General features: G+C 60.1%; 2 protein-coding genes across 10 annotated transcripts in view; one reads left to right on the forward strand and one right to left on the reverse strand.

Annotated features, from left to right (window-relative positions):
* Positions 1 to 5801: 5801 nt before the first annotated feature.
* Positions 5802 to 10608, forward strand: SLC25A47 (solute carrier family 25 member 47). Its single transcript, XM_025443187.3, has 6 exons — positions 5802 to 5932; positions 7681 to 7724; positions 7831 to 7902; positions 8531 to 8713; positions 9353 to 9665; positions 9839 to 10608. The coding sequence occupies exons 1-6, from the start codon at positions 5905 to 5907 to the stop codon at positions 10117 to 10119; spliced, it is 921 nt and encodes a 306-aa protein (XP_025298972.3). The 5' UTR covers positions 5802 to 5904; the 3' UTR covers positions 10120 to 10608.
* Positions 10609 to 13338: 2730 nt separating this feature from the next.
* WARS1 (tryptophanyl-tRNA synthetase 1) overlaps positions 13339 to 23198 on the reverse strand; it is a 34178-nt gene continuing 24318 nt past the window's right edge. For 5 of the 9 annotated variants that reach the window (XM_049113487.1, XM_049113489.1, XM_049113488.1 and 2 more), the window contains 6 exons: positions 21670 to 21770; positions 19682 to 19794; positions 19344 to 19517; positions 15369 to 15509; positions 14421 to 14578; positions 13339 to 13611 (listed from right to left, as the gene is read on the reverse strand). In XM_049113487.1, the coding sequence (XP_048969444.1) occupies positions 13590 to 13611; positions 14421 to 14578; positions 15369 to 15509; positions 19344 to 19517; positions 19682 to 19794; positions 21670 to 21770 (709 nt within the window). In that variant the 3' untranslated portion in view covers positions 13339 to 13589. Of the gene's footprint in view, positions 14579 to 15368; positions 15510 to 19343; positions 19518 to 19681; positions 19795 to 21669; positions 21771 to 23198 lie in introns of all 9 variants that reach the window. The other 4 variants (XM_049113492.1, XM_049113493.1, XM_049113495.1 and 1 more) reach the window with 1 other exon arrangement.

Genomic DNA, 23198 nt, shown 5'->3' on the forward strand with positions numbered 1-23198 from the left:
GGAAGCTACAGATACCCTCGGCGTCGGGCGTCCCGGAGCCCTGCCGTCCTGCAGGAGTCCTGGGCCCGGAGTCCCCCTGTTCCAGAACCTCTCGCAGCGGGGAGGGCCTTGTGCGACCTCTGTGTCCCTCCTTCCCCCCGGCTTCTCCGCCTGTCACGGCCGCCCAGCCAGGCAGCGTCTTCCCGGGCAGCTGCCCGTGGACAGTCCCTCCTTTGTCCCCTTCTCCCCCGCACCTGCAGCTTCGGGCTCTGTCCTCCTGAGAGACGGTCCTGTCCTTCGGAGTCTCTGTCCTCAGCCCCCTTGGGAGCCTGACTTCTATGCCACGTGGCGGGAAGCATGAGGGGCTGGCTGGGAGCCAGGCGTCCCCCCGGGGTGTACCCCTCACGGGGCCGGGGGGCCAGGTGGAGGGTGGCAGGCAGGCCTCTCTCACCCCATCTGTGTTCCTGAGAATCTTCGTCCGTCCGGCAGCAGGGGCGTCCCGGTGAGCCTGGCCTCGGGGGGCTTCCCAGGCACTCGTGTGCTCTGGCCCAGCTGGCGACGTGCCCTCACCCACACCCCTGTGGGCCCCTGCCTTCTTCCGGAGCAGCTCGGCTGTACCCCCTTGCTGGAAGCCTCCACGAAGCCCCAGCGGACACAGGCTGGCCACGCTCAGCTGTTTCCAGTCCCGGCTGGCTGTGGTGGCTTGAAGACACGTCCACTAATTCGTCCACACCCTCCACCTCCTAATTCCCCTCTCACCGAGGGTGGGCCGGAATGAGTGATTCACTTCCAGCAAATAGAAAACAGTGGGAAGGACCATGTGTCACTTGCGAGACAGTCACCAAGGCATTGTGGCCACCCCATTGCTCTTCCTCTTGGATCACCAGCTCTGGGGGGACCTTGGGAGCCATGTCAGGAGTGGTCCCGTGGAGAGGTCCCCTGTGTCGAGGACCGAGGCCTCCAGCCACCTTGGAAGGAGGTCCCCCGGCCCCCATCAGGCCTTCAGATGGTGCAGCCCAGCCCCACACCTTGATGGCAGCATCAGGGGAAACCCTGAGCCACAGCCAGCCAAGCTATTCCCAGATTGCGGACACTTGGACGTCATGTGGCCATTTGATGCCGCTAAATTTGGGGTCATTTGTTCTGCAGTAGTAGATAGTATTGAGTCCCCAGCCAGGCTGGGCCTGCAGGTGGGTGAGGCGAGTCTCTAGGTCATTTCTGGATCCCAGTGCCCAGCACAAGACCAGGCCCCCTGTAATGATTGATTGATTGACAAAAGCCAATAAGCTTCCCTCCTCTAAACCATCAGGCTTTTTTTTTTTTTTTTTTTTTTAAACCATCAGGCTTTAGTCCTGCTTTATATGGAGAGAGCTTCCTGTTGCTCAATCCAACTCCCTGTGTCTTGGATCAGGGTGGGGTCAGAGGTCATCTTGTCCAAATGTGACCCCTGAGGCCCAGGGCCGATAATTGTCTCAGCCCTTCCAGCCAGTGGATTCCAGGTTTGAGTCCTGGGCATGAAGGGGTAGCCAGGGGCTGGAAACGTGGCCAGCGGGAGATGCCGTAGGAAGCAGGCCAGGGAGGGCTTGGGCTATGGCTTGGGTGCCCAAGAGTGAAGACACAGTCGGGGTGTGGGTAAGGGCAGGAGCAGGTCCTCAACAAGGTCAGGCCTGAGGCTGCCTGTGAGGCCCCGCCCTCGAGTCCCACCTCTGCTGTGCGGCAGCTCACCCCCCCCCACCCCCGGCGCCTTGTGGTCTGCAGCAGCCAGCTGGGCCTTAGGGACATCCACGCCCAGAGCACACACTCTCACCTGTCCCGTTTTATAGATGCAGAAACTGACTTGGGGTCAGTGATTCCCTCCTGGTCAGACTGAGCTGGGTGGGAACTTCAGCTCTCCGGACCCTGGAGCCCCTTTTTCTGGAAATGCCCGGGCTGCCGGTCTCTGGAGCCAGCCTGGGCCCCCATGCCCGCTCTCACTTCCTGGACCATCTCTGTCACCCGGAAATCCCACCGCCCTTCCTCGACCTCTCCACATCCTGCCCCAGTGGCAAAGCAGGTGAAAATTAAAGATTGACCGGGTATCTTCGACTCAGCAGTCCCCCTCCTGAGAGTGCGCCCCATGGAAACAACAGAGACCCCAATGCAGGCCCGTGGGAGCACCCCCTGGTATCAAGTGGAAACAAGCCAAGGCGGATCTTGTGAGTGAAATCATGATGGTAACATGTTCTCCTACTGCCTGCCGGGCACGGCCCCAAGGGCTCCGCAGACACTGAGGGCTCCCCAGGCCCCCTCCTGGGGCCCCACCTGTCGGCGTGGGTAACAGGATTCCCGCTGTGCAGACCAGGACCTGAGGCCTAGGCCGCCTGGCGGTTCCCCTGGGTCACACCGCGAGGGCAGCCAGGGCCGGGGCCAAGCCTGGCTCAGCTCCCTGGCTCAGTGTCCCCCGGTAAACGCTCGGCCACACCTGGGGGACCACGGACATGACCAGAAGGGAGTTCCCAGGAGCTGTGGGGGCACAGTGTCCCAGACATGTCGGTAAGGGAAAGAAGCAAAGCATAGAATGACAGTAGAAAAGAAAATGTTTGGGCGCCTGGGTGGCTCCATTGGTTGAGCATCTGACTCTTGATTTCAGCTCAGGTCATGATCTCAGGGTTGCGAGATCCAGCTCTGCGATGGGCCTGGAGCCTGCTTGAGAGTCTCTCTCTCCCTCTCACTCTGCCCCTCCCCCTTTCTATATTTTTTGTTTGTTTGTTTAAAGATTTATTTATTTATTCATGAGAGACCCACAGAGAGAGAGAGAGGCAGACACAGGCAGAGGGAGAAGCAGGCTCCATGCAGGGAGCCCGATGCGGGACTCAATCCCGGGACTCCAGGATCATGCCCCGAGCTGAAGGCAGATGCTCAATCTCTGAGCCACCCCGGTGTCCCCCTCCCTCTCCCTGTGCTAAACAAGACAAACAAACAAACAAAAAAAACAAGCCAAAAAAGCAACAAAAAAGAAAATGTGGTGTTTGCTTGTCCTTGACTAGAAAGCAGGACCCAGACCTGGCCTGTGGGGCTTTCACTTTCTGTGCTCTCTCTCTTCCGTCTAGATTTTTTAAAAAAACAACTTAGAGTTATTCTTTTCTTATAAAATGTAAAAACACATTTTGGGATGTGTCAAGCCCCTTGGCTGGCAAGTCCGTGTGTGCAGTGGGGCCAGCGCCGCGCCCTGTTCCCAGAGCCCTTTGCGGCAGCCCAGGGCTGGGTTTCCTGTGCGATGTCAGTCTCCTCCTTGAGGACCGCCGGGCGGTGGCGGAGGAGGGCCTGAAGCCGGCCTCGGTGCTGATGGAGAGGAGTGGCACGGGAGGCTTCCCATGGGCCCTGCCTCCTGCCATCCATGCAAGACCCGGAGAGGTGACACTACCGGCCTGAGGCCACACATCTGGGAGAGGCGCAGCCCGGAGCCGAACCCAGGCTGTGGGCGTCCCTCCTGAGCTCTCCCCCGGCCGAGACCCCTGCCTGCCCAGCCACCCCGCGGCCTCGTTCCACCTGTGTCAGGTGGAGCCAAGTGTGAGCAGGTGACCCCACGCTGACTCTGTTCATTCCTTTGTATCGTGGACTGTCAATCCATCCGCCCCCACCCCGCCGCCCCCTCCATCCACCTGCCCATCCTTCGGCCCATCTGTCTGTCCATCCCTCCCTCCCTCCGTCTATCCATCTATCCACCCATTCATCCAATCTTTCATCTGCCCACGTGTCCATCCATCCGCCCGCCCACCCACCCATTCCCCGACTTGCTGTCCTGCAGCTTTATTGCCCCAGCCTCCCCAGGGTGGCCGTCCCGTGCGGTGCTGTGGGCTCAGGGGCGGTCTGGCCCGGCCCTGCCCGCCCGAAGCTCACAGCCGGCTGGGGGACTTCTGACCCGAACCGCAGCCCCGAAGGCTGGGGTGGGTGGCCTGTGTCTCCCGTGGCTGCTTCGGAGAAGGGTGAAGTCTGAGCATGTTTGTTTGGGAGACAAAGGGCCGGCGATACTTGGCTTCGGTGACCGGGGAGGTGACCGGGGAAAACACGCTGGTCCAGTATGTCACCGTCTGGGCGGCCCCTTGCCCGCCCGGCCCCACCCCCACACGCCCCTTGTCTCCTCCGTGCTCTGCTCTGTCCTTGGCGCTCACTGCTGTCCGGCAGCCCCTGCGCCCTTGTCATCTCACCTATTGGCGATCTGTCCCTGTCCCTAGAACGTAAGAACCACGGGGCAGGGACTCCTGTCTGTGGTTACTGCTGTGGTCTCGGAGCCGCTGGGGCTTGAATGCAGGCAGACGCTGAGCTGCGTCTCTCTAAAGGCCAGGCTGGGCATCGGGATCGGCCCTGCGCGGGCTGCATCCTGCCTCTGCCCTCTGCCCTCTGCCCTCTGCGTGGCGGCTGCCACTGCCAACTTGTCCTCCCCTCACCCTGCAGTGGCTGGGCGGCGGGGCTGGGGCTCCCCCTCCATCAGCACCCGCCTGGTCAAGGCCAGCCTGTGTCCACCCAGCAGAAGACAAGAAAATAGGGAGACAATGGTCCCTGACCAAGGGCCACTGGGACAAGGCTGAGCCCAGTGACATCAACACCTGGCCCTCCTCGCCGGTCCTGCCAGCTTTCTGCTCAGCGGGACCTTGTTTGTGTGACCTGGGCAGGTGCACAGTCTCCTTAAGCCTGAGTGTCCCCGTGGCCACCTCACAGCACTGCCATGTGGGTCATATGGGAGCACGTGTGAAGCCCCTAGGAGGGCCCACTGGGTGACGGCCATGGGGGCAAAGCTCACGGGCACCAGGGCCTGGCCCCTGGCATCAGAAAGGGGCTGCTTGTTCCAGAGTGTCCGGCCATCCCATCCAGCCCTGCCACCTGCAAGGCCTTGGCACATCCCCTTTGTTGGCCTCCGTGGCTCCATCTGTAAGATGGGGACCCTTAGCCCTGCTTCCCTCCGGGGGCTGTGATGAGGACCCCAGGAGCCGGTGAAGGAGTGGTGCTTGGTAGATGGGGCGCGCTGCCAGGGGTCACTGATTTTTTTACGAGGGTTGCAAGGAACCAGCAGGTGGAAGCTGCCTCTTGTGGGGGCCCCTTCCCCTTCCGAAGGCCCTGGCCTTAGTCAGAGGCCCAGTCAGCAGCCCTGGCCTCTGGTCCCTAGCTGTGGGCCCCTTGCTCAGGGAGCCCTGGTCAGTGCTGGGTGCTGGGGACCGAGCAGAGACAGGCCCGGCGGGGCCCGGGGAGCAGCAGACAGATGGGGTGCACAGGGACGGTGTGGGACCGTGGGACTGGGGCAGCGGGAAGGGCATGGAGCAGACACTGGGCTGTGACCGGTGTTTGCATGCCGTGGGGCAAGGGGGGGCTCGTGCAAACTGCCCGTGCTCGCCCCCACTTCCTCCCGCCAGCTGGAGCCCCCTGAGGACAGGACGGGCTCTAAGCCACCTCACTGCAGCCTCAGCTCCCCCCAGGTCACATGGTGTTTGTTGAGGGAATGAGGATGGAGCTTCGAGGGGTCCCGGGCAGGAGGAACCCAGAGGAGGCCTGAGGACGCCACAGAGGCCTGAGCCTGGGCCTGGTGGGGGACGTCCCCAGAGGTGTTTGGACCGGGCCTGGGGCCCAGCCCCGCAGGCAGTGTGGACAGCCAGCCTGTGGCCTCTCACACACTTCCTGATACCTGGGTCCCAGGGGCACTGGGACAAGGGTCGTCGGGGGGGCGGGGGGTGGGAGGGAGTCCAGCTGCCCGGTGCCTGGGTTTGGGCATTGACCCCACGGCCTCTGCCTTCGACGCCACTGGTCAGCGGGCTCCTGCGTCCTGTCCCTCCCCCGGCCCCGGTATTTAAGGTCGCCCGGGAGCTGACGAGCTGCTGTTGAGGCCACCCCGGCGGTGGCACGACTGCTGGCAGGCAGGCAGACCCGAGGGCCTCCCCCACCCCTGTGCCGTCCATGGATTTTGTCGCTGGAGCCATCGGAGGTAACAGACGGGGAGCTGGGGTGTGCTGGGCCCCGACAGTAGCCCCCCAGGGCAGGGGGCTCGAGGGGCGCCGGAAGTGGTCAGGACCTGGTGCGGCCGCAGATGCTGGGAGGGGGCACGGGGTGGGGGGTCCCCACGGGCCTGACGTCTCGGCCTGGGGGCCCACGGCGGAGGGGCTGGGGGGGTTGGGGGGCTCACAGCCATCGGTGTGGGGAAGGGTGGCCGAGCTGCCGTCGGAACGGAGGGCCCGGGCGGGGTGGACAGTGAGGACAAGCAGGCCTGGGGCCGGAAACCCGGGCTGCAGGGGGTGGGCCGGGGAAGGGGGGAGGCCCTGCAAGCCCCCCCACCCGCGGCTGGCTGTGCTGTCCCGGCTGCTGGCCTCCCAAGCTGTTGTCCCTCCTGGGGGCAGCGCTGGTTGCGAAAGGCGAGTCCAGGGAGATAACCGGCCCGCTGGGAAACAGGCTGGGGCCGGGCTCCCCCGCACCGGGCCCTCGATCCTCCAGCCGGGGAGCCTGTTTGGGTGAGGCCCCCTCGGCCTTGCAGGTCTTGCGAAACAGCAGTGGGTGCTGGTCGATACTCCCAGGAATGGCGTGGGGTGCTCTCCCCCCGGGGCGGGGGAGCAGAGCTGACTCAGGACACACGGGAACCCTGGCCTCACCGGGCACCCTGCTGAGGCCCCAGGCCAGCTGCCGCCCTGGATGTCAGCCCCCCAAGGAGGAGGCTCAGAGAGGGGACTTGACTTGGCCAAGATCACGGAGCCAGGAAGGGCTCTCGAGTCCCGTGTCTGCTCCGGGCCAGGTCAGACCTGGGCTTGTCCTTGTGGAGGACAGACATGGCACGCGTGGGACAGCAGCCAGACCACGTGACGGGGACTCTGATCAACATGTTTTCCAGCACAGAGGCAGCCCAGATGCAGGGGTCAGGGAGGGCTCCAGAGAGGAGGCGATGGCGTGGCGGGGCTCTGATGGACGAGTAGGAGTTTGGTGAGGTCTGTGTGAGGGTCAAGGAGGGAATTCGAACCAAGTCATCCAGTCGGTCCTTTGCTTCATTTGCTTTGTTCACTCACTCCGCACTCGATCATTCATTCATGTGCATTCCTCGAGTCCCGGGATGCCAAGTGATCAGGGCAGAGCCCCGAAGGGCCTTATGGTCCTCAGGTGGCCCTCAGGGTATGTAACCCCAGGAATCTGTGGCTCTCTGGGCTCCCCATGGCAATGCCGGGAGCTCGGACACTGAGGCCCTGGTGTCAGGAAAGGAGAAAGAACAGGATGGTGGCACCCGGCCCTCTGCAGGGAGAGGGCCCTGGTCTGGGAAGCCTCACATCCCACTCTGTTCCGCTCAGACTTGTGGTTCCAGGCAGTCCCTCCCAGAGCCCTGGGTGACCTGGGCTTTCCCACCTCCTGGCCTTTGCTGGGTCTGTGCCTCAACCCCACACACCCCCCGCAGCTGGAAGGCAGGCCCATCACAGGCTGCCCGGCCTGGAGACACGGCCCAGCAGGTGTCAGGGCAGAGGCTCTCCCAAAATGTGGCCCCCGAGCTGAGGCCGTGGAGCGTCCCTGGCTTTCCCCAGCCAAGACCCAGGAGGAACTGCTAGAGGCTTGGCTGAGCCTCCGTTTCCTTCTCTGCATCAACGCGCTCAGGGTTGATGAGACATGGTGTGGACAGACGGGTGGGCTGATTGCCAGCGGGAGCGGGTTGTGGTTCGGCCCTGCCTCCCTCCTCACCTGCTCCCCTGCACCTCCTTCCAGGTGTCTGCGGTGTTGCTGTGGGCTACCCCCTGGACACGGTGAAGGTACGGCAACAGCCAGGCCTCCACCGGCCGCCCGAAGGCCCCTGAGACTAGGCTGCCCTCCAGGTCTCCTGCACCCACCCCTCCCTGAAGCCTGCTTCTCTCACAGGTCAAGATCCAGACAGAGCCCAAGTACAGGGGCATCGGGCACTGCGTGTGGGACACGTATCGCCGAGAGCGGGTAGGCCTGGGCCCCGGGTAATGGGCAGGAGGCGGTCAGGGCCTCAGACCCCGGGCCCGCCCACCACCCAGGGGAGGCTCAGCTCTGTCATCTGCCGGATGGCCTGCTGCTTTCTCTGAGGACGAGAGCCAGGCGTCGGCACAGAGGGGGTGCCGCCTTCAGGGGAGGGCCTGCAGGTGGCCTCTGGGGCCTCTGATGGTCAGGGAGGGACCTCAGGCGTTTGCGTTTGTCCCCTCGAGGAGGGGCACCCCTTGAAAGCCGTGCCGGGTGGAGCCGTTAGGTGTCCCCAGCGCCCAGCTCAGAGCCTGGTCCAGGGGATGCTGGTCGGGGGGTGAACAAATGCAAAAACAGCAACAATAAAGCATGCTATCCAACGTCCTCCTCCTCCTCCTCATCAAATAGCCGTCCCAGGTCCAGCCTGGCCCTCTGTCTCTTCATCCCCTCACATAACCTCGGAAGTGGAGTATTAGGATCCCCAGCTTACAGGCGGGGACGCTCAGAGCCTTGGCAGCCGGAGGCGGGCCCGAGGACCCCCGGCCAGGGAGGCCAGAGCAGGGCCCAGCCCCAGCCCTCTCCCCGGCCGGGCCTCCTGACTCGGGCCCTCGGGTCCTGTGTGTCCGCCCGCCAGCTGCGGGGCTTCTACCGAGGCCTCTCGCTGCCCGTGTGCACCGTGTCCCTGATCTCGTCCGTGTCCTTTGGCACCTACCGCCACTGCCTCGCGCACATCTGCCGATTCCGCTACGGCAGCCCCGACGCCAAGCCCGCCAAGACCGACATCACGCTGTCAGGATTTGCCTCTGGCGTGGTCCGCGTGAGTAGGGTGGGGGCGCGGGGGACCTCAGGACTGCAGGGTTGGGAGAGGCCGAGAGGCGCCCCCAGCCCAGCACAGGGGGAAACTGAGGCTGGGGCAGCGCATGGACCTCCTGAGGGCCGGGAGCTGTGGGTCAGGGCTCAGTGGGTTCTCGGCAGCTGCGTGACCTGGGGCAAGAAGCTGGGGAGCCTCTCTGGGCTTCTGGTCTCTTCACCCGTTAAGAGGCGTGGTGGCGATCCCGAGGGTGAGGGGTGTCAGGCCCCCAGCCGGCGCTGTTAGTAACATTAGTAGGACGATGTTATCGTTATTAAGTATTTAGTATTGTGTTATTCTTACACTAAAAGCTTACATCCGTTACATAATACACGCGTGACATTCGCATATTAATTATGTGATAACCACTCCCACGCGCCTGAGTCACACGTGTTTGCACGACTCCCCTCGTGTATGGAGGCCGCCCTGTGCCCGCGGAGCGTGCTGCAACAGCGAGCACTGGCTTTGAGCCCTGCTGCTCCGGGACGGCCGGGCCAGCGGCGGCTTCTTGGGGTCCGAGCCCCCCGGGGGTTCCGCGGGCAGCGAGAGGCTAAGGGAGGCCCGGCCCGCGGGCGTCTCCTTAGGTGCCCCCCACTCCCACTGCAGGTGTTCCTGACCTCGCCCACCGAGGTGGCCAAGGTCCGGCTGCAGACGCAGACGCAGCAGTGGCGCCCCTCGGCCTCGGGGCCCTCGGCCGCGCCCCCCATGTGTCCTGCGCCCCCTGCGGGTTCGGTGCCCGGGCCCAAGTACCGAGGGCCACTGCACTGCCTGGCCACGGTGGCCCGTGAGGAGGGGCTGCGGGGTCTCTACAAGGGCAGCTCGGCCCTGCTCTTCCGGGACGGCCACTCTTTCGCCACCTACTTCCTGTCCTACACCATCCTCTGCGAGCAGCTCACCCCCGCTGGCCACAGCCAGCCAGGTGAGTGGGGGCCCGGGGCCTGCAGACGGGGGACAGGCACAGCGGGGATCGGGCCGGGAGAGCAGGCGCGGCGCCTCCCAGGGTGGGGAGCTCTGCGCGGGTCACGCAGGCCCTGCCCTGGCCCCCCCGCTCTGGCGGGCGGCTGAGGCGCTCGGCACCCCCCTCCCCCGCAGATGTCTTGGGCGTGCTGCTGGCCGGGGGCTGCGCCGGGGTCCTGGCCTGGGCCGTGGCCACCCCCATGGACGTGATCAAGTCGCGCCTGCAGGCGGACGGGCAGGGCCAGCGGCGCTACCGGGGCCTCCTGCACTGCGTGGTGACCAGCGTCCGCGAGGAGGGGCCGCGCGTCCTCTTCAAGGGGCTGACGCTCAACTGCTGCCGCGCCTTCCCCGTCAACATGGTGGTCTTCGTCACCTACGAGGCCGTGCTGAGGCTCATCCGGGGCCTGTCCACGTAGCCAGCCCGACGCCCCCGGCGCCAACCCGCCAGCGGCTCCCGGACGTCGTAGTGCTGGCGGAGGCGCAGAGCGTGTTGGGGTCTGGGCCCCACTGAGCCGCCGGGACACCCAGATCAGCCGTGCTCGGGGCTTCGCCTGCCCGGCTACGCACCCCGAGGACGTCGAGGGGCCCATCTGCCACCAGCCTGGGGTTGGCCTGAGGGTCGCTGGAGCCAGGGAGGAGTGGGCCGTCGCTCGGAGTGGTTTGAGCATGCCGTCGGAGTCACAGCTCCCTCGTCACCCCTGCCGGCCGCCCACTGGCCGCCCTCCCCGCGAGGCCCCCACTCGGCTCTCCTCGGCTTGCTCCCCTGCAGCAGGCTGCTCAGAGACGGCGCTGGCCGGCCCGCATGGCCAGCGTGGCGCCGGGCCTGCTCACGCACCCTGTCCTGATGGGGGGTCCCAGAGACTCAGCGGGGAGCTGTGACAATAAACCACCTTCGGGCCTGCTCAGTGGTGCTCTGTGCTCTGTGGGGCGGGCCGCCGGCTTATCCTCAGAGGCCGAGCCCTCCAGACCGGTGTGGCCAATGTCCCCACTACACAGACAGGCACACCGAGGCCCTGCACTCGGGCTGGCTCCCCCCACTGGGCTTTCGGGGCGCTGAGCCCTGCCATGGGAGGCCACTCCGTCTTCAGCGTGAGGCTTGCTCTCCTCAGCAGCCCCATCCCAAACCCACCCCTTTCTGAGAGAAACTGGGTTCCAGCCCGTTCCAGTTCCTGGCCCCTCGGTTGCCCGGACAATTGGCCGTGAGCCACCTTTCCACAGGGGCCTGGAGTGGGGCGGGAGGGGGTGTGTCCTGAGCACTGCTGGGGGCCGGTCCCTCACGCAGGTCATCACAACCGCCTGACACCAGGTGAGCGGACAGCTCAGAGACGGGGCTGGCCTGCCCTCCGCGGCAGGGGTGGTGGGGGCCTCACACCCACACTTCCGAAGTCCTCTTGGTGGCACCACGTGGCTTCCAGTAACGGGGGGGGGGGGGGGGGGAACATCGGGACCAGGGCTGGCAGGTACAGCCCTCTGGCAAAGCCAGCCAACACCTGCCTCCATCATACTCACTGATGCTGGCCTTGGCCATGTCTTTGGACTGAGGGACCAGTTCTGGCTCAACACAACTCTCTCCCAGGACACAGGGTGGGCCCTCCTGTCCCACTGACCCAAGCGTTTGCTCACACCTAGAGCTCTCCTCCAGGAACACCCTTCCCTCCTCTGATTCCACATCCCAGGCATTACCTCCTTCAGGAAGCTCTCCCTGCTTGACCACAAGGCTGCTTTTCAGGCTCCCACGGGGCCCTGGCTCCTTGTGGGGTCCCTCATCTGCCCGCCACCCATCATCCCGTTCCACCCAAGACTGTGAGCTGTCTGAGGGCAGCACGGGTCTGATTTGGACTCTCCGGCACAGGGCCTAGCACATAGTAGGTGCTCAGGGGGTGTGCAATGAAGCCCTGCTCTAGATTCCTAAAAGTTCATCCGGTTGCAAGTTAAAGACACAGTCTAGCCAGGTGCTAACAAGTTAAAGATGCTGTTCCAGCCAGGTGCTACCGAAAGGTTGCTAGGTCATCAAAACCCTGACCCCCAGATCCACTTTTGGCAAGAAGACCGGGGGGCCTGTTTGCTTTAGCCTTGGGAGGAGAGTTCTGGGCAGTGCTCTGGGCTCTGCCGGGCACAGCTGGGGAGCGTGGGGACTCCCGGTCACTGAGCAGCTGGCCCCGCCCATGGTGAGCAAATGGCTTTGCAGGACGTCCCACGTCCCACGTCCTCATGCTCCCCACAGCTTCCAGGTGGCAAGGCCCAACGGAGGGCCGACCCAGGCCTCCTTTAGAAATGGGGAAGAGAAGGTGGGCCCAGCTGGGTCTTCCCATCAATCCGGCTGTGGTAACAAAGTCCAGGCTGCACCTGAAATTCCCAGCGGGAGACAATGGGCAGTCTCCGGCCCATGGGAGAATCATGGGCCTCTGGGAGGGGCCTAGGGGCACAAGTCCCCAGGACTTGTCTGATGGCCGGGAGCCCCCTTCTGTTCTCGTCCTGATGTGTGTCCTTGGCAGTGTGCTCCCAGTGTCTACTGTGCCTTGTGCCCAGCCACGGCTCAGCCGCTGTCCCCACAGCCTGGGGGACTGGGGCGTGGGGGCCTGACCCACCCACAAGGGCAATCGGAGCTCCTCTGGCAGGAGTCCCCACGCTACACCTCCTGCCAACACCTGTTGGGCTGTTGCACTGGTCGGTCCTAACCTGGGGGATCTCTAGGGGATCCCCTAGATCCTGTTTTTCAGCAAACTGGGGACTGGAAGTGGCTGTGGCCCTTCCCAGCAGTGACCATTCTGAGTCACCTGACCTCTGAGCCAGGGATCTGCTGCTGCGGCTAAGGCTGAAACATGAGGTATCATTAGTCTTCTGCTCCAGGGAGGGGGTGGGGGTCCCCAGAGGTTAGGTGGCCTGCCCAAAGTCACACAGCCTATGTGGGAGGAGCTGGCCTGTGAGGGGCCACAGCCCCTCCCTCCTGTGGCCCCAATGCCGACAGCCACTGCTGCCCTGCTGCCCTGAGGACTTGCCATGTGGCCCCTCGTTTTATCTGCACAGCACACCCGGGATATGGGGGCAGGGAGTGATGGGATGTCCTTTAGCTGAGGAGGGCCACAGCCACCAGGTGAACTGGAACCGGACTGGGGCTCTGGTCAGTGGGCGCTGAGGTGGGGGAGGAGACGGATGAGGCTGTGCCACACACTGGTACCTGAGCACCTCCCAGGGTGGGACCCTTGGTGCCCTCATTTGTCAAATGGTCCGTCTGTGTGTGTGTGGAGACAGCAAGAGGCAGGACAGGCCTGCTCTGTCACAAACACAGTGTGGCCTTGGACAAATCCCACTGCCCTCTCTTGAGCCTCCATTTCCCCACCGGCAAGTGAGGCTGGGCAGGGAGAGGGAGCGTAGGGCCCATCCTGGCAGGGCCTCGGTTGGACGGGCAGCTAAGCTCAGACCCCAGTCTGGCTCCCGCACCACCCAGCCCCGCCGCTGCCCACCCCGTGGCCACGCCCTTGTCTGCGGAGGACAGCTGCTCACTGAGACACATCACTCCCAGGTGGCCTGGAGGACTCAAGGGCCGCCCTTGCACGGCCCACAGCGCTCGGCAGCAGGTGCAGCACAGGGGCTTGCTCCCTCCTTGAATCCCCAACAGAGAACGGCCACACACGCAGGACTGAAGGAAGTTTATTCACGCCAACAAGTGACATGAGGGAGTGGACCCTGCACCTCCAGAAAGCACAGACACCTCAACCAAGGGCCTTCCCTGAGATAGGTCTTCTGCTTTTCCAAACTCCACAGGGCGCACGATTAACCAGGCCTCCCGTGGACGTGCCGCTCAGGGCTTTGAGGGCTGCCGCACTTTCTAGCTACATCCACCTGCCCCAGGGCACTGCTCTGTGCAGAGAGACTTCCTCGCCAGTCAAGTGTCAAAACAAAAGCATCTGCAAAGACAACAGACCCCTCAGCATCTGGCACAACCAGCGTGAAGTGGCCACTGGCTTTCAGGGCGGAGTGTGGAGGATTATCTGGTGGAAACCAAGTATTAGTATATTCAGGGAGAAGCATGATTTCTGGAGTGCGGTACATGCATGGTGTGGAGCGTGGTAAGTGAACTGGAGTCTTGCCCACAGAAAGCTCAATTTAACAAAGCCCGGCCAACTCGGGCCAATATTCCACATGAAAAGCAGCTTTCGAGCTGGGGGTGCTCTCAGCCAAACACATCACAAAGCTATCAGCTGCCAATTCTTCTCTTAAGTCTTTTTAGACACGGGCTGAAATACATCTGTGCCCGTTATACTCCCCCACGTACACTTTCCAAAACATGTTTTAATTTACGATAATGCCGTTTAGATTCCAGGTACATACAGACTCCATATTCTTCCAGAGAGCAGGTTTGAAGAGAACGTGGGGAACGGCAGGAGCTGTCCTGTGGACCCCACAGACTGGCCAGGGGACAGGGAGCCAGAGGTCCCACACGTGGGGACTGCTCTGTGGGAGAGACTCCAGCTGGACTGTCTGACCACGAAATGTTAGGTGGCACCCGATCACCCCAAAACCCCCACAGGTTTTGCCCACAGGAGACAGAAAGGAGGACGTCACGGGAGGAAACAGTACTGATACGCACACAGGGCTTACAGACACCAGGCCAGTAATTACCGTGTGGCAGAGCCTACGGGTCGTGCTGATTTGACTGGGCTGGAATTACTGGTAAATTACATCTCTTTATAAGCACATATAAAAGGAGCGTTACTGAAAGTCGTAGGACAGCTTCCGGGGAGTCATGAACTCTTTCACTATCTCGTCGGTGACCTCCTTGCGCCTGGCTTGGTGCTCGGCGATCAAGGGCTGCAGAACCTCGATGAGTGTCTTCTTGAGCTCACCAGTGAGCATGTCGCCGCTGGTGTAATCCTGCCCCGGAGGAGACAGACCACGATGACAAGCCGCCCCACGCGCCTGGGCCCCTCACCTCCTCCGGGCGCCAGCCCAGCCTGCGGCACCCATGCGAAGCCTGGTGCAGGGCTGCGCTCAGAAGTACAAGAAACTGCACCTCAAACTCTGCTTTTCTTACAATGCCGAGGACCCCGACTGATGAGGGGCCACGACTCCCACCGACTGCCCACGCCGTCCCCACACCGGACGCCCGGCTGCCCCCTCCCGCCCTGCCAGCTTCTCCGCCTCCCGGTGCTGTACGGTCTGATCTGAATTTTTCACTGTAATCAGTTTTAAACATGTTCCTATGGAGAGTTCTCTCTTAGGACTGCTACGTGGGCAAGATTCTGAGGACTGGAAAACCCGAGGCAAAGGCTACAGATATCCTTTGGGCCCTTCATACTTCTCCCCCAGACCGCACGCCAAGAGGCAGCACCAGGACACTTGCCTCACCCGGGTGAGCCTTGAAGCACCTGCTGACACCACAACACAGGCCCCGCTCACTAGGTGGGGGAGTTGTTTTAGCTTTGATTCTGTCTTGTTTGGATGTACTTGTCTGTGGTGTCCAGCAAGGGGAGACTGCTGTGGGTGGCCACTGCACTGCAGCCTGTGCTTTCCTTTGTGAACTAGCTGTCCCGAGGCTCCCTGGCGCGTGGCTGAAGGCAGCTGGACCTCCCCCGAGGCCCAGGCCCTGAGGGGCTCCCACCACTCCTCATGTCCCACGTGAGAGAGCCAGGGGCCAGCTGGACCCTGCAGCCTGCGGGCTCACCTTCCTGATCTGCTCAAGCTTGTCATCATCCTCGAGGAAGAAGGTCAGGTACATGAAGGACACGTCCACGTCACAGTTGCCTCCAAACTGCCTGTGCTCCTCGATGGTGTCTCTGCCTCCAGAAAACGCATGCTTGTTGACCTGCGCCAGCAAGAGCAGAGATGCTAGTTGGTTGGGGCTGCCATGTGCGTGGAAACTGGCTGGGAGCTGAGTGTTGCAGTTGGGCCAGTGACTCCCAGGGCAGGGAGGTTGGGGTGCACAGTCGGGAGGGGCAGCCCCACAAACTGTTCCTCCCTGTCTGTCAAGCCAGTGTATGTGCCACTGAAGAGAAGTGGCACTGAAGGTGCTAACCGAAGAGAAGCAGGGAAAGGAGGGCGGACGCATTCTGAACCCCACCCCCCAAGAAACACAGGACAGAGCTGGGAAAGCCAAAGCACTGCCCATGCTGAAACGTGCAGGAAGGGTCCTCAGGTGATGGGTGGACACAAACCACCTTTAGGGTAAAAGAGACCAACTGGGAAGGGTCGCTGCTGCCTTCTCTGCCGAGGAAGGGAGAATGGGAGCCACAAGGATGGGGCTCAAAAGGGAGAGCAGAGCCCAGAAGTGCAAAGGGAGACAGTGCCTGCAGGCAGCCCCACCTCAAAATAGGCAGTTTTGGGGGCTGAAAAATAGGCTCAGAAACTAGCACAATGGTTTTTGGAATCACTGAAGGTATCGTGGAGAAAGCAGGGCTAAGGGGAGAGAGAAGAAAAGCCAAAAACGACAGTGTCCTCAACCTTCTTCCACGAGCATGCGAGACCCACTATGTACAAATGTCACCCTATTTTCCGTTAATGGGGAAAAGCGTGGGTGGAACTGTCGGTTCCCAGGTTGAGATGATTATTCCTCCTCCCCAGGACCTCAGAACAAATCACTAACTAGATGCTCCGGGGCACAGACAGCGGCAGGTCGACAGTGGGGAGGCCAGAGAAACCCACCCCTCTGGTGGGAGCCCCTGTTCCGTGCGCCCCGTGAAGGGAAAGTGCTGACGGCAGGACGCTGGGAGAGCAGAATAAAGACAAGTGCACGTTCGTCTTCCCTCTCCTTCACAAAACAGAGCAAATTGTAAAATAAATCCAACACAAGCAAACCGCAAGAACTATGGAGACTACAACCAGGAAGAGAAAGTGCCGGTTCTGGGCTCTCCCGAGCTCTGGCGCCCTTGGCCAGGGGCTGGGGGCTGACGGGGGCCTCTTCCTGGGCCTCAGGGAATACACTCCAGGGCTAGGAAGCAAGTCCTGAGAACAGAGCTTCCCGGGCTCCAGGGGCTGGATCTGAAGGAGACCCGAGGGCCCCGGGACGGTTCCTGGTGCTGGTCTGAGGGCAAGATGAGGAAAGGCGGGCCTACTGTATGTTTTCTAGGATGCGTGGATGCCGCTGGCACCCACACACTACTCCTCCCTGGGCGAGCCCCTCGGGAATGATGGCACAAAGATGTGCCATGAATGGTGGGCATCACCGTTACGACATCCTTTAATTCCCAACACCCCAGTGACTTCCGTATTGCTTTCGCCACCTTACATGTGCAAATGGGGCACAGTGTCAAGGACTTCCTGGATGGAGCAGTGAATGGCAGAGCCGGGCTGACCCTTCCTGGGACACCAGTCTTCTGACAGTAGCTTTACGTTTGCCTGGTGTTGGACTGGCCACTCCGCAGTGCTGCTGGGGCCTCACTCACTGGGTTTGGGTTGGTGTGGGGAGCAGCCTTGGCTATGGGAACTAGAATGCAGCTACCAGGATCCACAATGACAGAGCAAGTGACATGTACCACAACCAGTATGATCTGGCGTAAAAGGAAACTATGCGTAGCCAGGCTGTCTGGGCTGAGGGGCGACGGGAGAACCTGATTCAACCACCAAACTCCAAGAGCTGGTGTGCTCTGGCTGCTACCATCCAAGGGGACAGCTGAGCTGGGGTGCAGGAGCTCCCAGCCTCAGGGCCGAGTGGCCACTAAAAGGGTCTTGTGATCAGAAATCACAAGTGGGCGGCCAGGCTGGTGCACTGTGCTACAGACACGTCGCAGAAGAGGGAGCTCCACACTCCAAGGCTGCCTGCAGGAGGTACCGGCTGGGCGGGCTCAGGCCGGCCCGTGCCACAGCCTCCGGCCTGTGTTGGCCTCTACTGCAAAGGAGCTGACCAGGTCGTCATTCTGAACTAAATTCTTCGATCTGGGCAGCACTTTACGGCTCACAGACACTTGTTATACGCTGTCTCATGAGAGCCTTGTCTCGAATCTATGAAATCAGTACAGCTGCGCCCACTTCGCAGAGGTCTCCCAGGACAGCAAGGACACTGGCCAAAGGCAGTGAAACGGCAGGGTGCAGACAACCTGGGGCTCCTGACTCCAGGCCACAGGAGGGCCTGTGCAGCCAGGGAGTGGGTTCCGGTGCCAGCCTCACCACTCTCACTTGCTTCCGTCATTTTGGATCCTGGTAGCTGCATTCTGGTGCCCACAACCAAGTAGTGGATGTAGGAAGCTGCCTGGGCCCTCTGAGTCTTGGTTTCATTGCCTACAGGACAGACACGGCTCCCCAGGCGGTTGTCAGGACTCTGAGATTACATGGGCGAGCATGTGGTGACGCAGCAAAGGCTACTGGTGTTATTTTTGGGAGGGCTAGAGCAGATGTCCTGCCCCTGGCCGGTGTGGAGGCTGATTCTGGAGTAGAGGGTGGGCGTGGGAACTGAGAACAAGGGCCTGGCCAGATCCTGTCCTGCCTCACAGGCTGCTCACAACCCTGGTGGCCTCTGTAGCTGTGTGCTTCCTGACTTCATGCTCACTGCCCACTCTGCCCTTGGGGTCTTGCTGGTCCCTGAGTGGGGAAAATGTGGCAACAAAAAAACAAAAAAACAAAAAAAAAAAAGAAAAAAAGAAAAAATGTGGCAGACCCAAAAATAACTTCTTTAAAACAACTAAAAATGCAAACAAAATGCCTTCTCTTCTGGAGAGAAGAGAAGCCTTTCTCTCTCTTTTGTACTCCATGCTTTGGAACTTCCAGCAAGTAGTGAAAGGGGAAGAAAAAGCCCTAAATATACCGGCTTCCAAGAGAGTTGGCGGTGGCCACTTCCTGGAAGAGGGTTTGGACATTCCCTATTGTCAACCAGAACCTGCTAGGAACTTCGGAAGGGTCAGGGGCAGTGACTCAGAGGGTTGCCTTACACAACTCAAATAGATTTGGTCACTTCCGCTGTAAACGTCTCACCCACAAACACACACTTGATTCCAAATAGAATGTCGACAGCTTTGTGGGACAGCGGGGGGACTGTACCTGTACTGGCAGTTCAGCCCCGAGCAACAGAAACAGGGCCCTGGGAAAGAAAAAAGCTCAAACAAATTCCTAATTCTCATTTCTTTGGTGACTGGACAAATATTTGTTGAGCGCCTGCTGCATGCTGGGCTGGACAGGGCTGTCCTGTTGAAGGGCACCCTCCCACTCCCAGTCTCCATGAGAACATGTGGCCCCTAAGCCCCACCTTGGTCAAGCTGGTCATCCTCTCTGGCCCTCATCCCTCTAAAGGCACTCACCACTATCCCCCCCCACCCCCCCGTAAGAAATAAAGCCAGAAAACATAAAGCACCTGGTCCATTTGCTGGACTACGGCTGTTGCTCAAACGTACTGGAATATTTTCTATCATTTACTTTAAAGAAAACTGCCATGACTTAGCTTCCAGAGCAGAGTGTTTGTGAGAAACGCAGAGAAGACAAAAAAGAAGGAAAATCCAAGGTTTTCCCTAAATGAAAGGACACAGAATAAATTGAAGTCTGGGAGCAGGGTGGGACCAGGGACAGGCCACCTCAAGGTCGCAGGCAGCAGCCACTGATCCTGGAACCCAATGCTGTGGCGGAGCAGGCTGGATGGACACGTGTGTGTGCAGGTCTGTGGGGCGTGTTCCGCCCTGTGTACACAGGCTGCCCCTCCGCCCTGGGCAGTGCTCACCTTGGTCTTGATCTGCTTGGCGGTGTCTGTGAGGAAGATGGAAGAGTTGGGGTCGCTGGCGCTCATCTTGGTCTGGGCCCCCTGCAGGGCTGGGAAGAAGGTGGAGTGCAGCAGGGCTGGTTTAGGGTAGCCAATCCTGGGGGCGACGTCTCTTGTCATCCTGAAGTAAGGATCCTGGGGGAAGAGAGGGACCTCTGAGGACAGCTGGCACCACGGGATGCTCCCGGGCCCCCAACTCGCTAACAGGATTGCCCCCCGCCCAACACCTTTTAAAACCTCCTTTCCCATCCAAGAGTGCAGCGCCCCAGACCGAGGACCACCTCACTCTGCCTCCTGACCTGGTCGATGGCACACGGGATGAGGCACTGGATGTCTGTCCTGTCTCGGAAGATCTGAGGGAATGAGTTGCTGAATGAGGGGGCGGCCTGGATGGCAGGAAAGCTGATCTTCCCTGAAAGCGTAAACAAAATATTTTTACGGACGACACCAATTCCTGTTTTGGTTAATTCATCCAGCAAAAGGGATGAACACGAATAGGTGTTCTCCCCTTTAGAGATGTGATCATCACTCAAGAGAATCTGAAACCACAGAACAGTAGGGAGGAGAGACAAATCTACAGTCCCAGGGTGGGCCTCCTTTCAGGTTTCCTTAATTTCTCTCTGCATTTCTGTTGTGATTATGCTCTATCTAGCTTTTTCCTTACCCCTTCCCTCACTCGGTGACATTTACGATGTGGTTATTAAACACCCTCTGTCCTGTAAAGGTGTCCTGTAGTGTTGAGACAGTTTCTATCTATGGGCACATGGTTTGTTTCTCACCTTTAATTACTATAAATTACGATACCCTGGTACCTAAATCTGTTTTCAGTATTTTGGATGTTGCTGTTAACACAGCTATTGCTATTTGCTTTGGCCCGCACAAGTGGTCAAAGGGCCCTGACCTTCATGTAACCTCTGACGAGTGGTGCTGGGCCAGCCCACACCCGCCGTGCTATGTGGGTACACCCAGGCATTTGCGGGGCCGGCCTGGTGCTACAGGACTAATTCTGGGGCATAGCTTCTCTTCTCCCCTGAAAGTCCTGCCTCTGTGATATTTTCTCCTAGCAGGGGTCTTCTCCCTACTTCAGGGACATCCCATTTTTGGGTTCCTGTCATTCTCTGGGGTACCAAGTGAATGCCTGCCACCACCACTAGCACCCTGTTAAAACACACAGCCATGGGGGCCATTCCGTGTGTGGGTGCCAGGCTCTGTGCTCAGGGGCTTCACCAGGCTTATCTACTGCTCACAACTCTAGGAAGAAGTGCCACACAGCCCCCATTTTACAGATGTGGACATTCAGGCTCGGACTGTTCACAGCAAGCAGCTGGCTGGGCCAGAACTCAATCCCGGCTGTCTGGCAGCACAGTGTGTGCAGCTATTTATAGGTCTATTGTCTCCCTACTTGCCGAGGGCCACCTTCCCTGAGATATCTTCCCATTAAAAAGCAGCATTCCATGGATAAAAACCCATTCAAAAGCACAGGGTTTATGCCCCAACTGTCAGGAATTAATCTGACTGAAACATCAAAGAAAAGGGTCTTGCTCATGTGAAGAGCCTCCCAGTGAGGCCTCTCCATGGCTTTTCTCTCTGCACTTGTCCTGGAAGGTCCCTCACTGACAGGGCCCTGGGATGTGCCCCCTCCCAGAGGGCAAACTGGCAGGCACAGGCCGGGATGCTGTCCTGGGCTTGCAGCTGCTTGGCCTGGAACTGTATTCCAAAAACAAAGTAGGGGAGGGGATTAGGAGGCCCACAAGTCTCAGGGATCAATTCTTTGCTTCAGGAGCTAAGGATCTAGAAAGAGAAAGCTGACGCGTCTGACAGGCACAGAAGTATATGGAGAGGGACCTAAGAGTGTGTGTGCAGGAGGCCAAGTCACAGGACTGTGAGGGTGGGCAGGGTGGGCTCTATGGGTCAAGCCCATCCTCTTACCAGGTAAAGAGAGGCTCCTGACCATCAGGGGAGGTCCTCCTCTAGCCCCTGGGCCTCCATCAGAGGCGCCCACATTGGCTGGGACCTCATGAGCATGCAAAGGAACTCGTCACCCCCACCCTTTTCTTTCTTCCTTTTAAACCTCTTAGTGGGTGAGAGGCCGACAGATGGTCCTCAAAGTGCAACCCCAAGGCCCAGAAATGGGACTGTAGGCATCGCACCACCTCTGCTGGGTCCTGGGAAGACCTGCCCCTGGGCTCACTGTGGGGAGGTGAGGGGCAAACATTGCTACCTGAGAGGTATCTGGGCCAAGGGGCAGATGCCAGCGCTTTACCCCAGGCCACAGGACTCCACTTACCGATGGAGTCACTGTCGGTGAAACCGAAAATGCCTTTCACTTGGTTGAAGGTAACGTGCTTCTGAATCTTCACCACATTCTTGTAGAAGCCTGGGCTCATCCTGCAAAGACAATCGGAATGAAACCCCAGGTTCAGAGGGTGGCTTCCTGCTGAGGCCAAAGCCGCAGACGAAGTACGAGTGCGCAGGTGTGGGCTGAGGACACAGACTGGGCAGGAAGGTGCCCAGAAGGCATCTCTAGGCAGAGAGCTGTGACAGGCCAAGTGGAGCTGCCGTGGAAACACAAAGAAACCAGCGCCAGGCGACGGGCGGATGAAGCAGGAACACAACAGGTTCAGATTCAGTGGCTAACATGGAGCATTTAAACTCTGCCCAGGTCAGTGGTCAAGTGTGCTGCAGAGCTTCCGGTCTGGGAATCCCAAGAGAGCTTTCCTGTGAGACAGAGTCTGCTCTGTGTTATTGGAGGCCAGATATTTGAATCTTGTTGCCAGTGTGTCTGCAGAGAAACCGACACGTCCAGCCACCAAGGCAGCAACAGGGCTGGGCCACAGTGGTTGATTCAAACGACCAGATGCTCTCTCCTGGATGGTGAGGGATGTTGGTAAGAGGCCTGGACCTGTGGCAGCCATTCTGCTACCAGTGGGACCTAGGCTGAGGGTTCAGCAAACACAGGGAGGGGGAAGGACCCAGAGTAACATTTTTTTTTTTTTAATATTTTATTTATTCATGAGAGGCAGAGACACAGGCAGAGGGAGAAGCAGGCTCTATGCAGGAAGCCCAATGTGGGACTAGATCCCAGGACCCTGGGATCACGCCCAGAGCCAAAGGCAGACACTCAACTGCTGAGCCACCCAGGCATCCCCCAGAGTGACTTCTTACACGGCATCTCTAATACTCAGCAGCTCTACTCTCCCATTTTCCAGAAAAGGAAAAAGTGGGAAAGCTAACATTTACTACATGTTTGTATCATGTGGCAGGAGCTCTGCTAAGTGCTGGACACGGGTCAACACTACTCTACTTCACTTTGAAGCAGCAGCTTCGCACTTTCCAGATAAACACCGAGGCTCTGAGAAGTTAAGGGTCATGTCACAGACCCAGAGAATACAGGAGCTGGGATCCACACCCAGGCTCGGTTGGCTGCAACACGTATGCTTTTCTCACGTCCGGAAGCTTTTGAAGGAGTTTAAGCCTTTGTCCCTAGATGGAAAACTCCTCAATGACTTTAGGGTGACAGCGGGGGGTGGGAGTAGGGCGGGGTGTCAGAAATCCAGGGGCACTGGCTGCCTGGGTGGGGGCAGCCAGGAGGCAGGGAGGGCTATAAAAACAAAGACCCCGCTCCAGGGTTTGTGGCAGGTTGAGCAGAGTCCCTTCCATTCAGGAGCAGGAGAGGGATAGGGGAGAGAGGGGCTTTCACTTGGTAGCTTGCTGAGTTTCGGGCCCAGAGCACTGGCTGGGCGGGGGAACAGTGTCAGAGAGAGAAGAGGCGCCAGGAACCCAGCACCATGCGAAGTGCTCCCTGGAAAGATGCCT

Source organism: Canis lupus, chromosome 8 (assembly GCF_003254725.2).
Source record: "Canis lupus dingo isolate Sandy chromosome 8, ASM325472v2, whole genome shotgun sequence".
Classification (NCBI taxonomy): domain Eukaryota; kingdom Metazoa; phylum Chordata; class Mammalia; order Carnivora; family Canidae; genus Canis; species Canis lupus.

Bases quoted from the DNA above. Each gene is read 5' to 3' on its own strand.
- SLC25A47 (XM_025443187.3), top strand. From the start codon at position 5,905: ATGGATTTTGTCGCTGGAGCCATCGGAG. The intron at 5,933-7,680 runs GTAACAGACGGG...ACCTCCTTCCAG, and splicing joins TGTCGCTGGAGCCATCGGAG to GTGTCTGCGGTGTTGCTGTG. The intron at 8,714-9,352 runs GTGAGTAGGGTG...CTCCCACTGCAG, and splicing joins TTGCCTCTGGCGTGGTCCGC to GTGTTCCTGACCTCGCCCAC.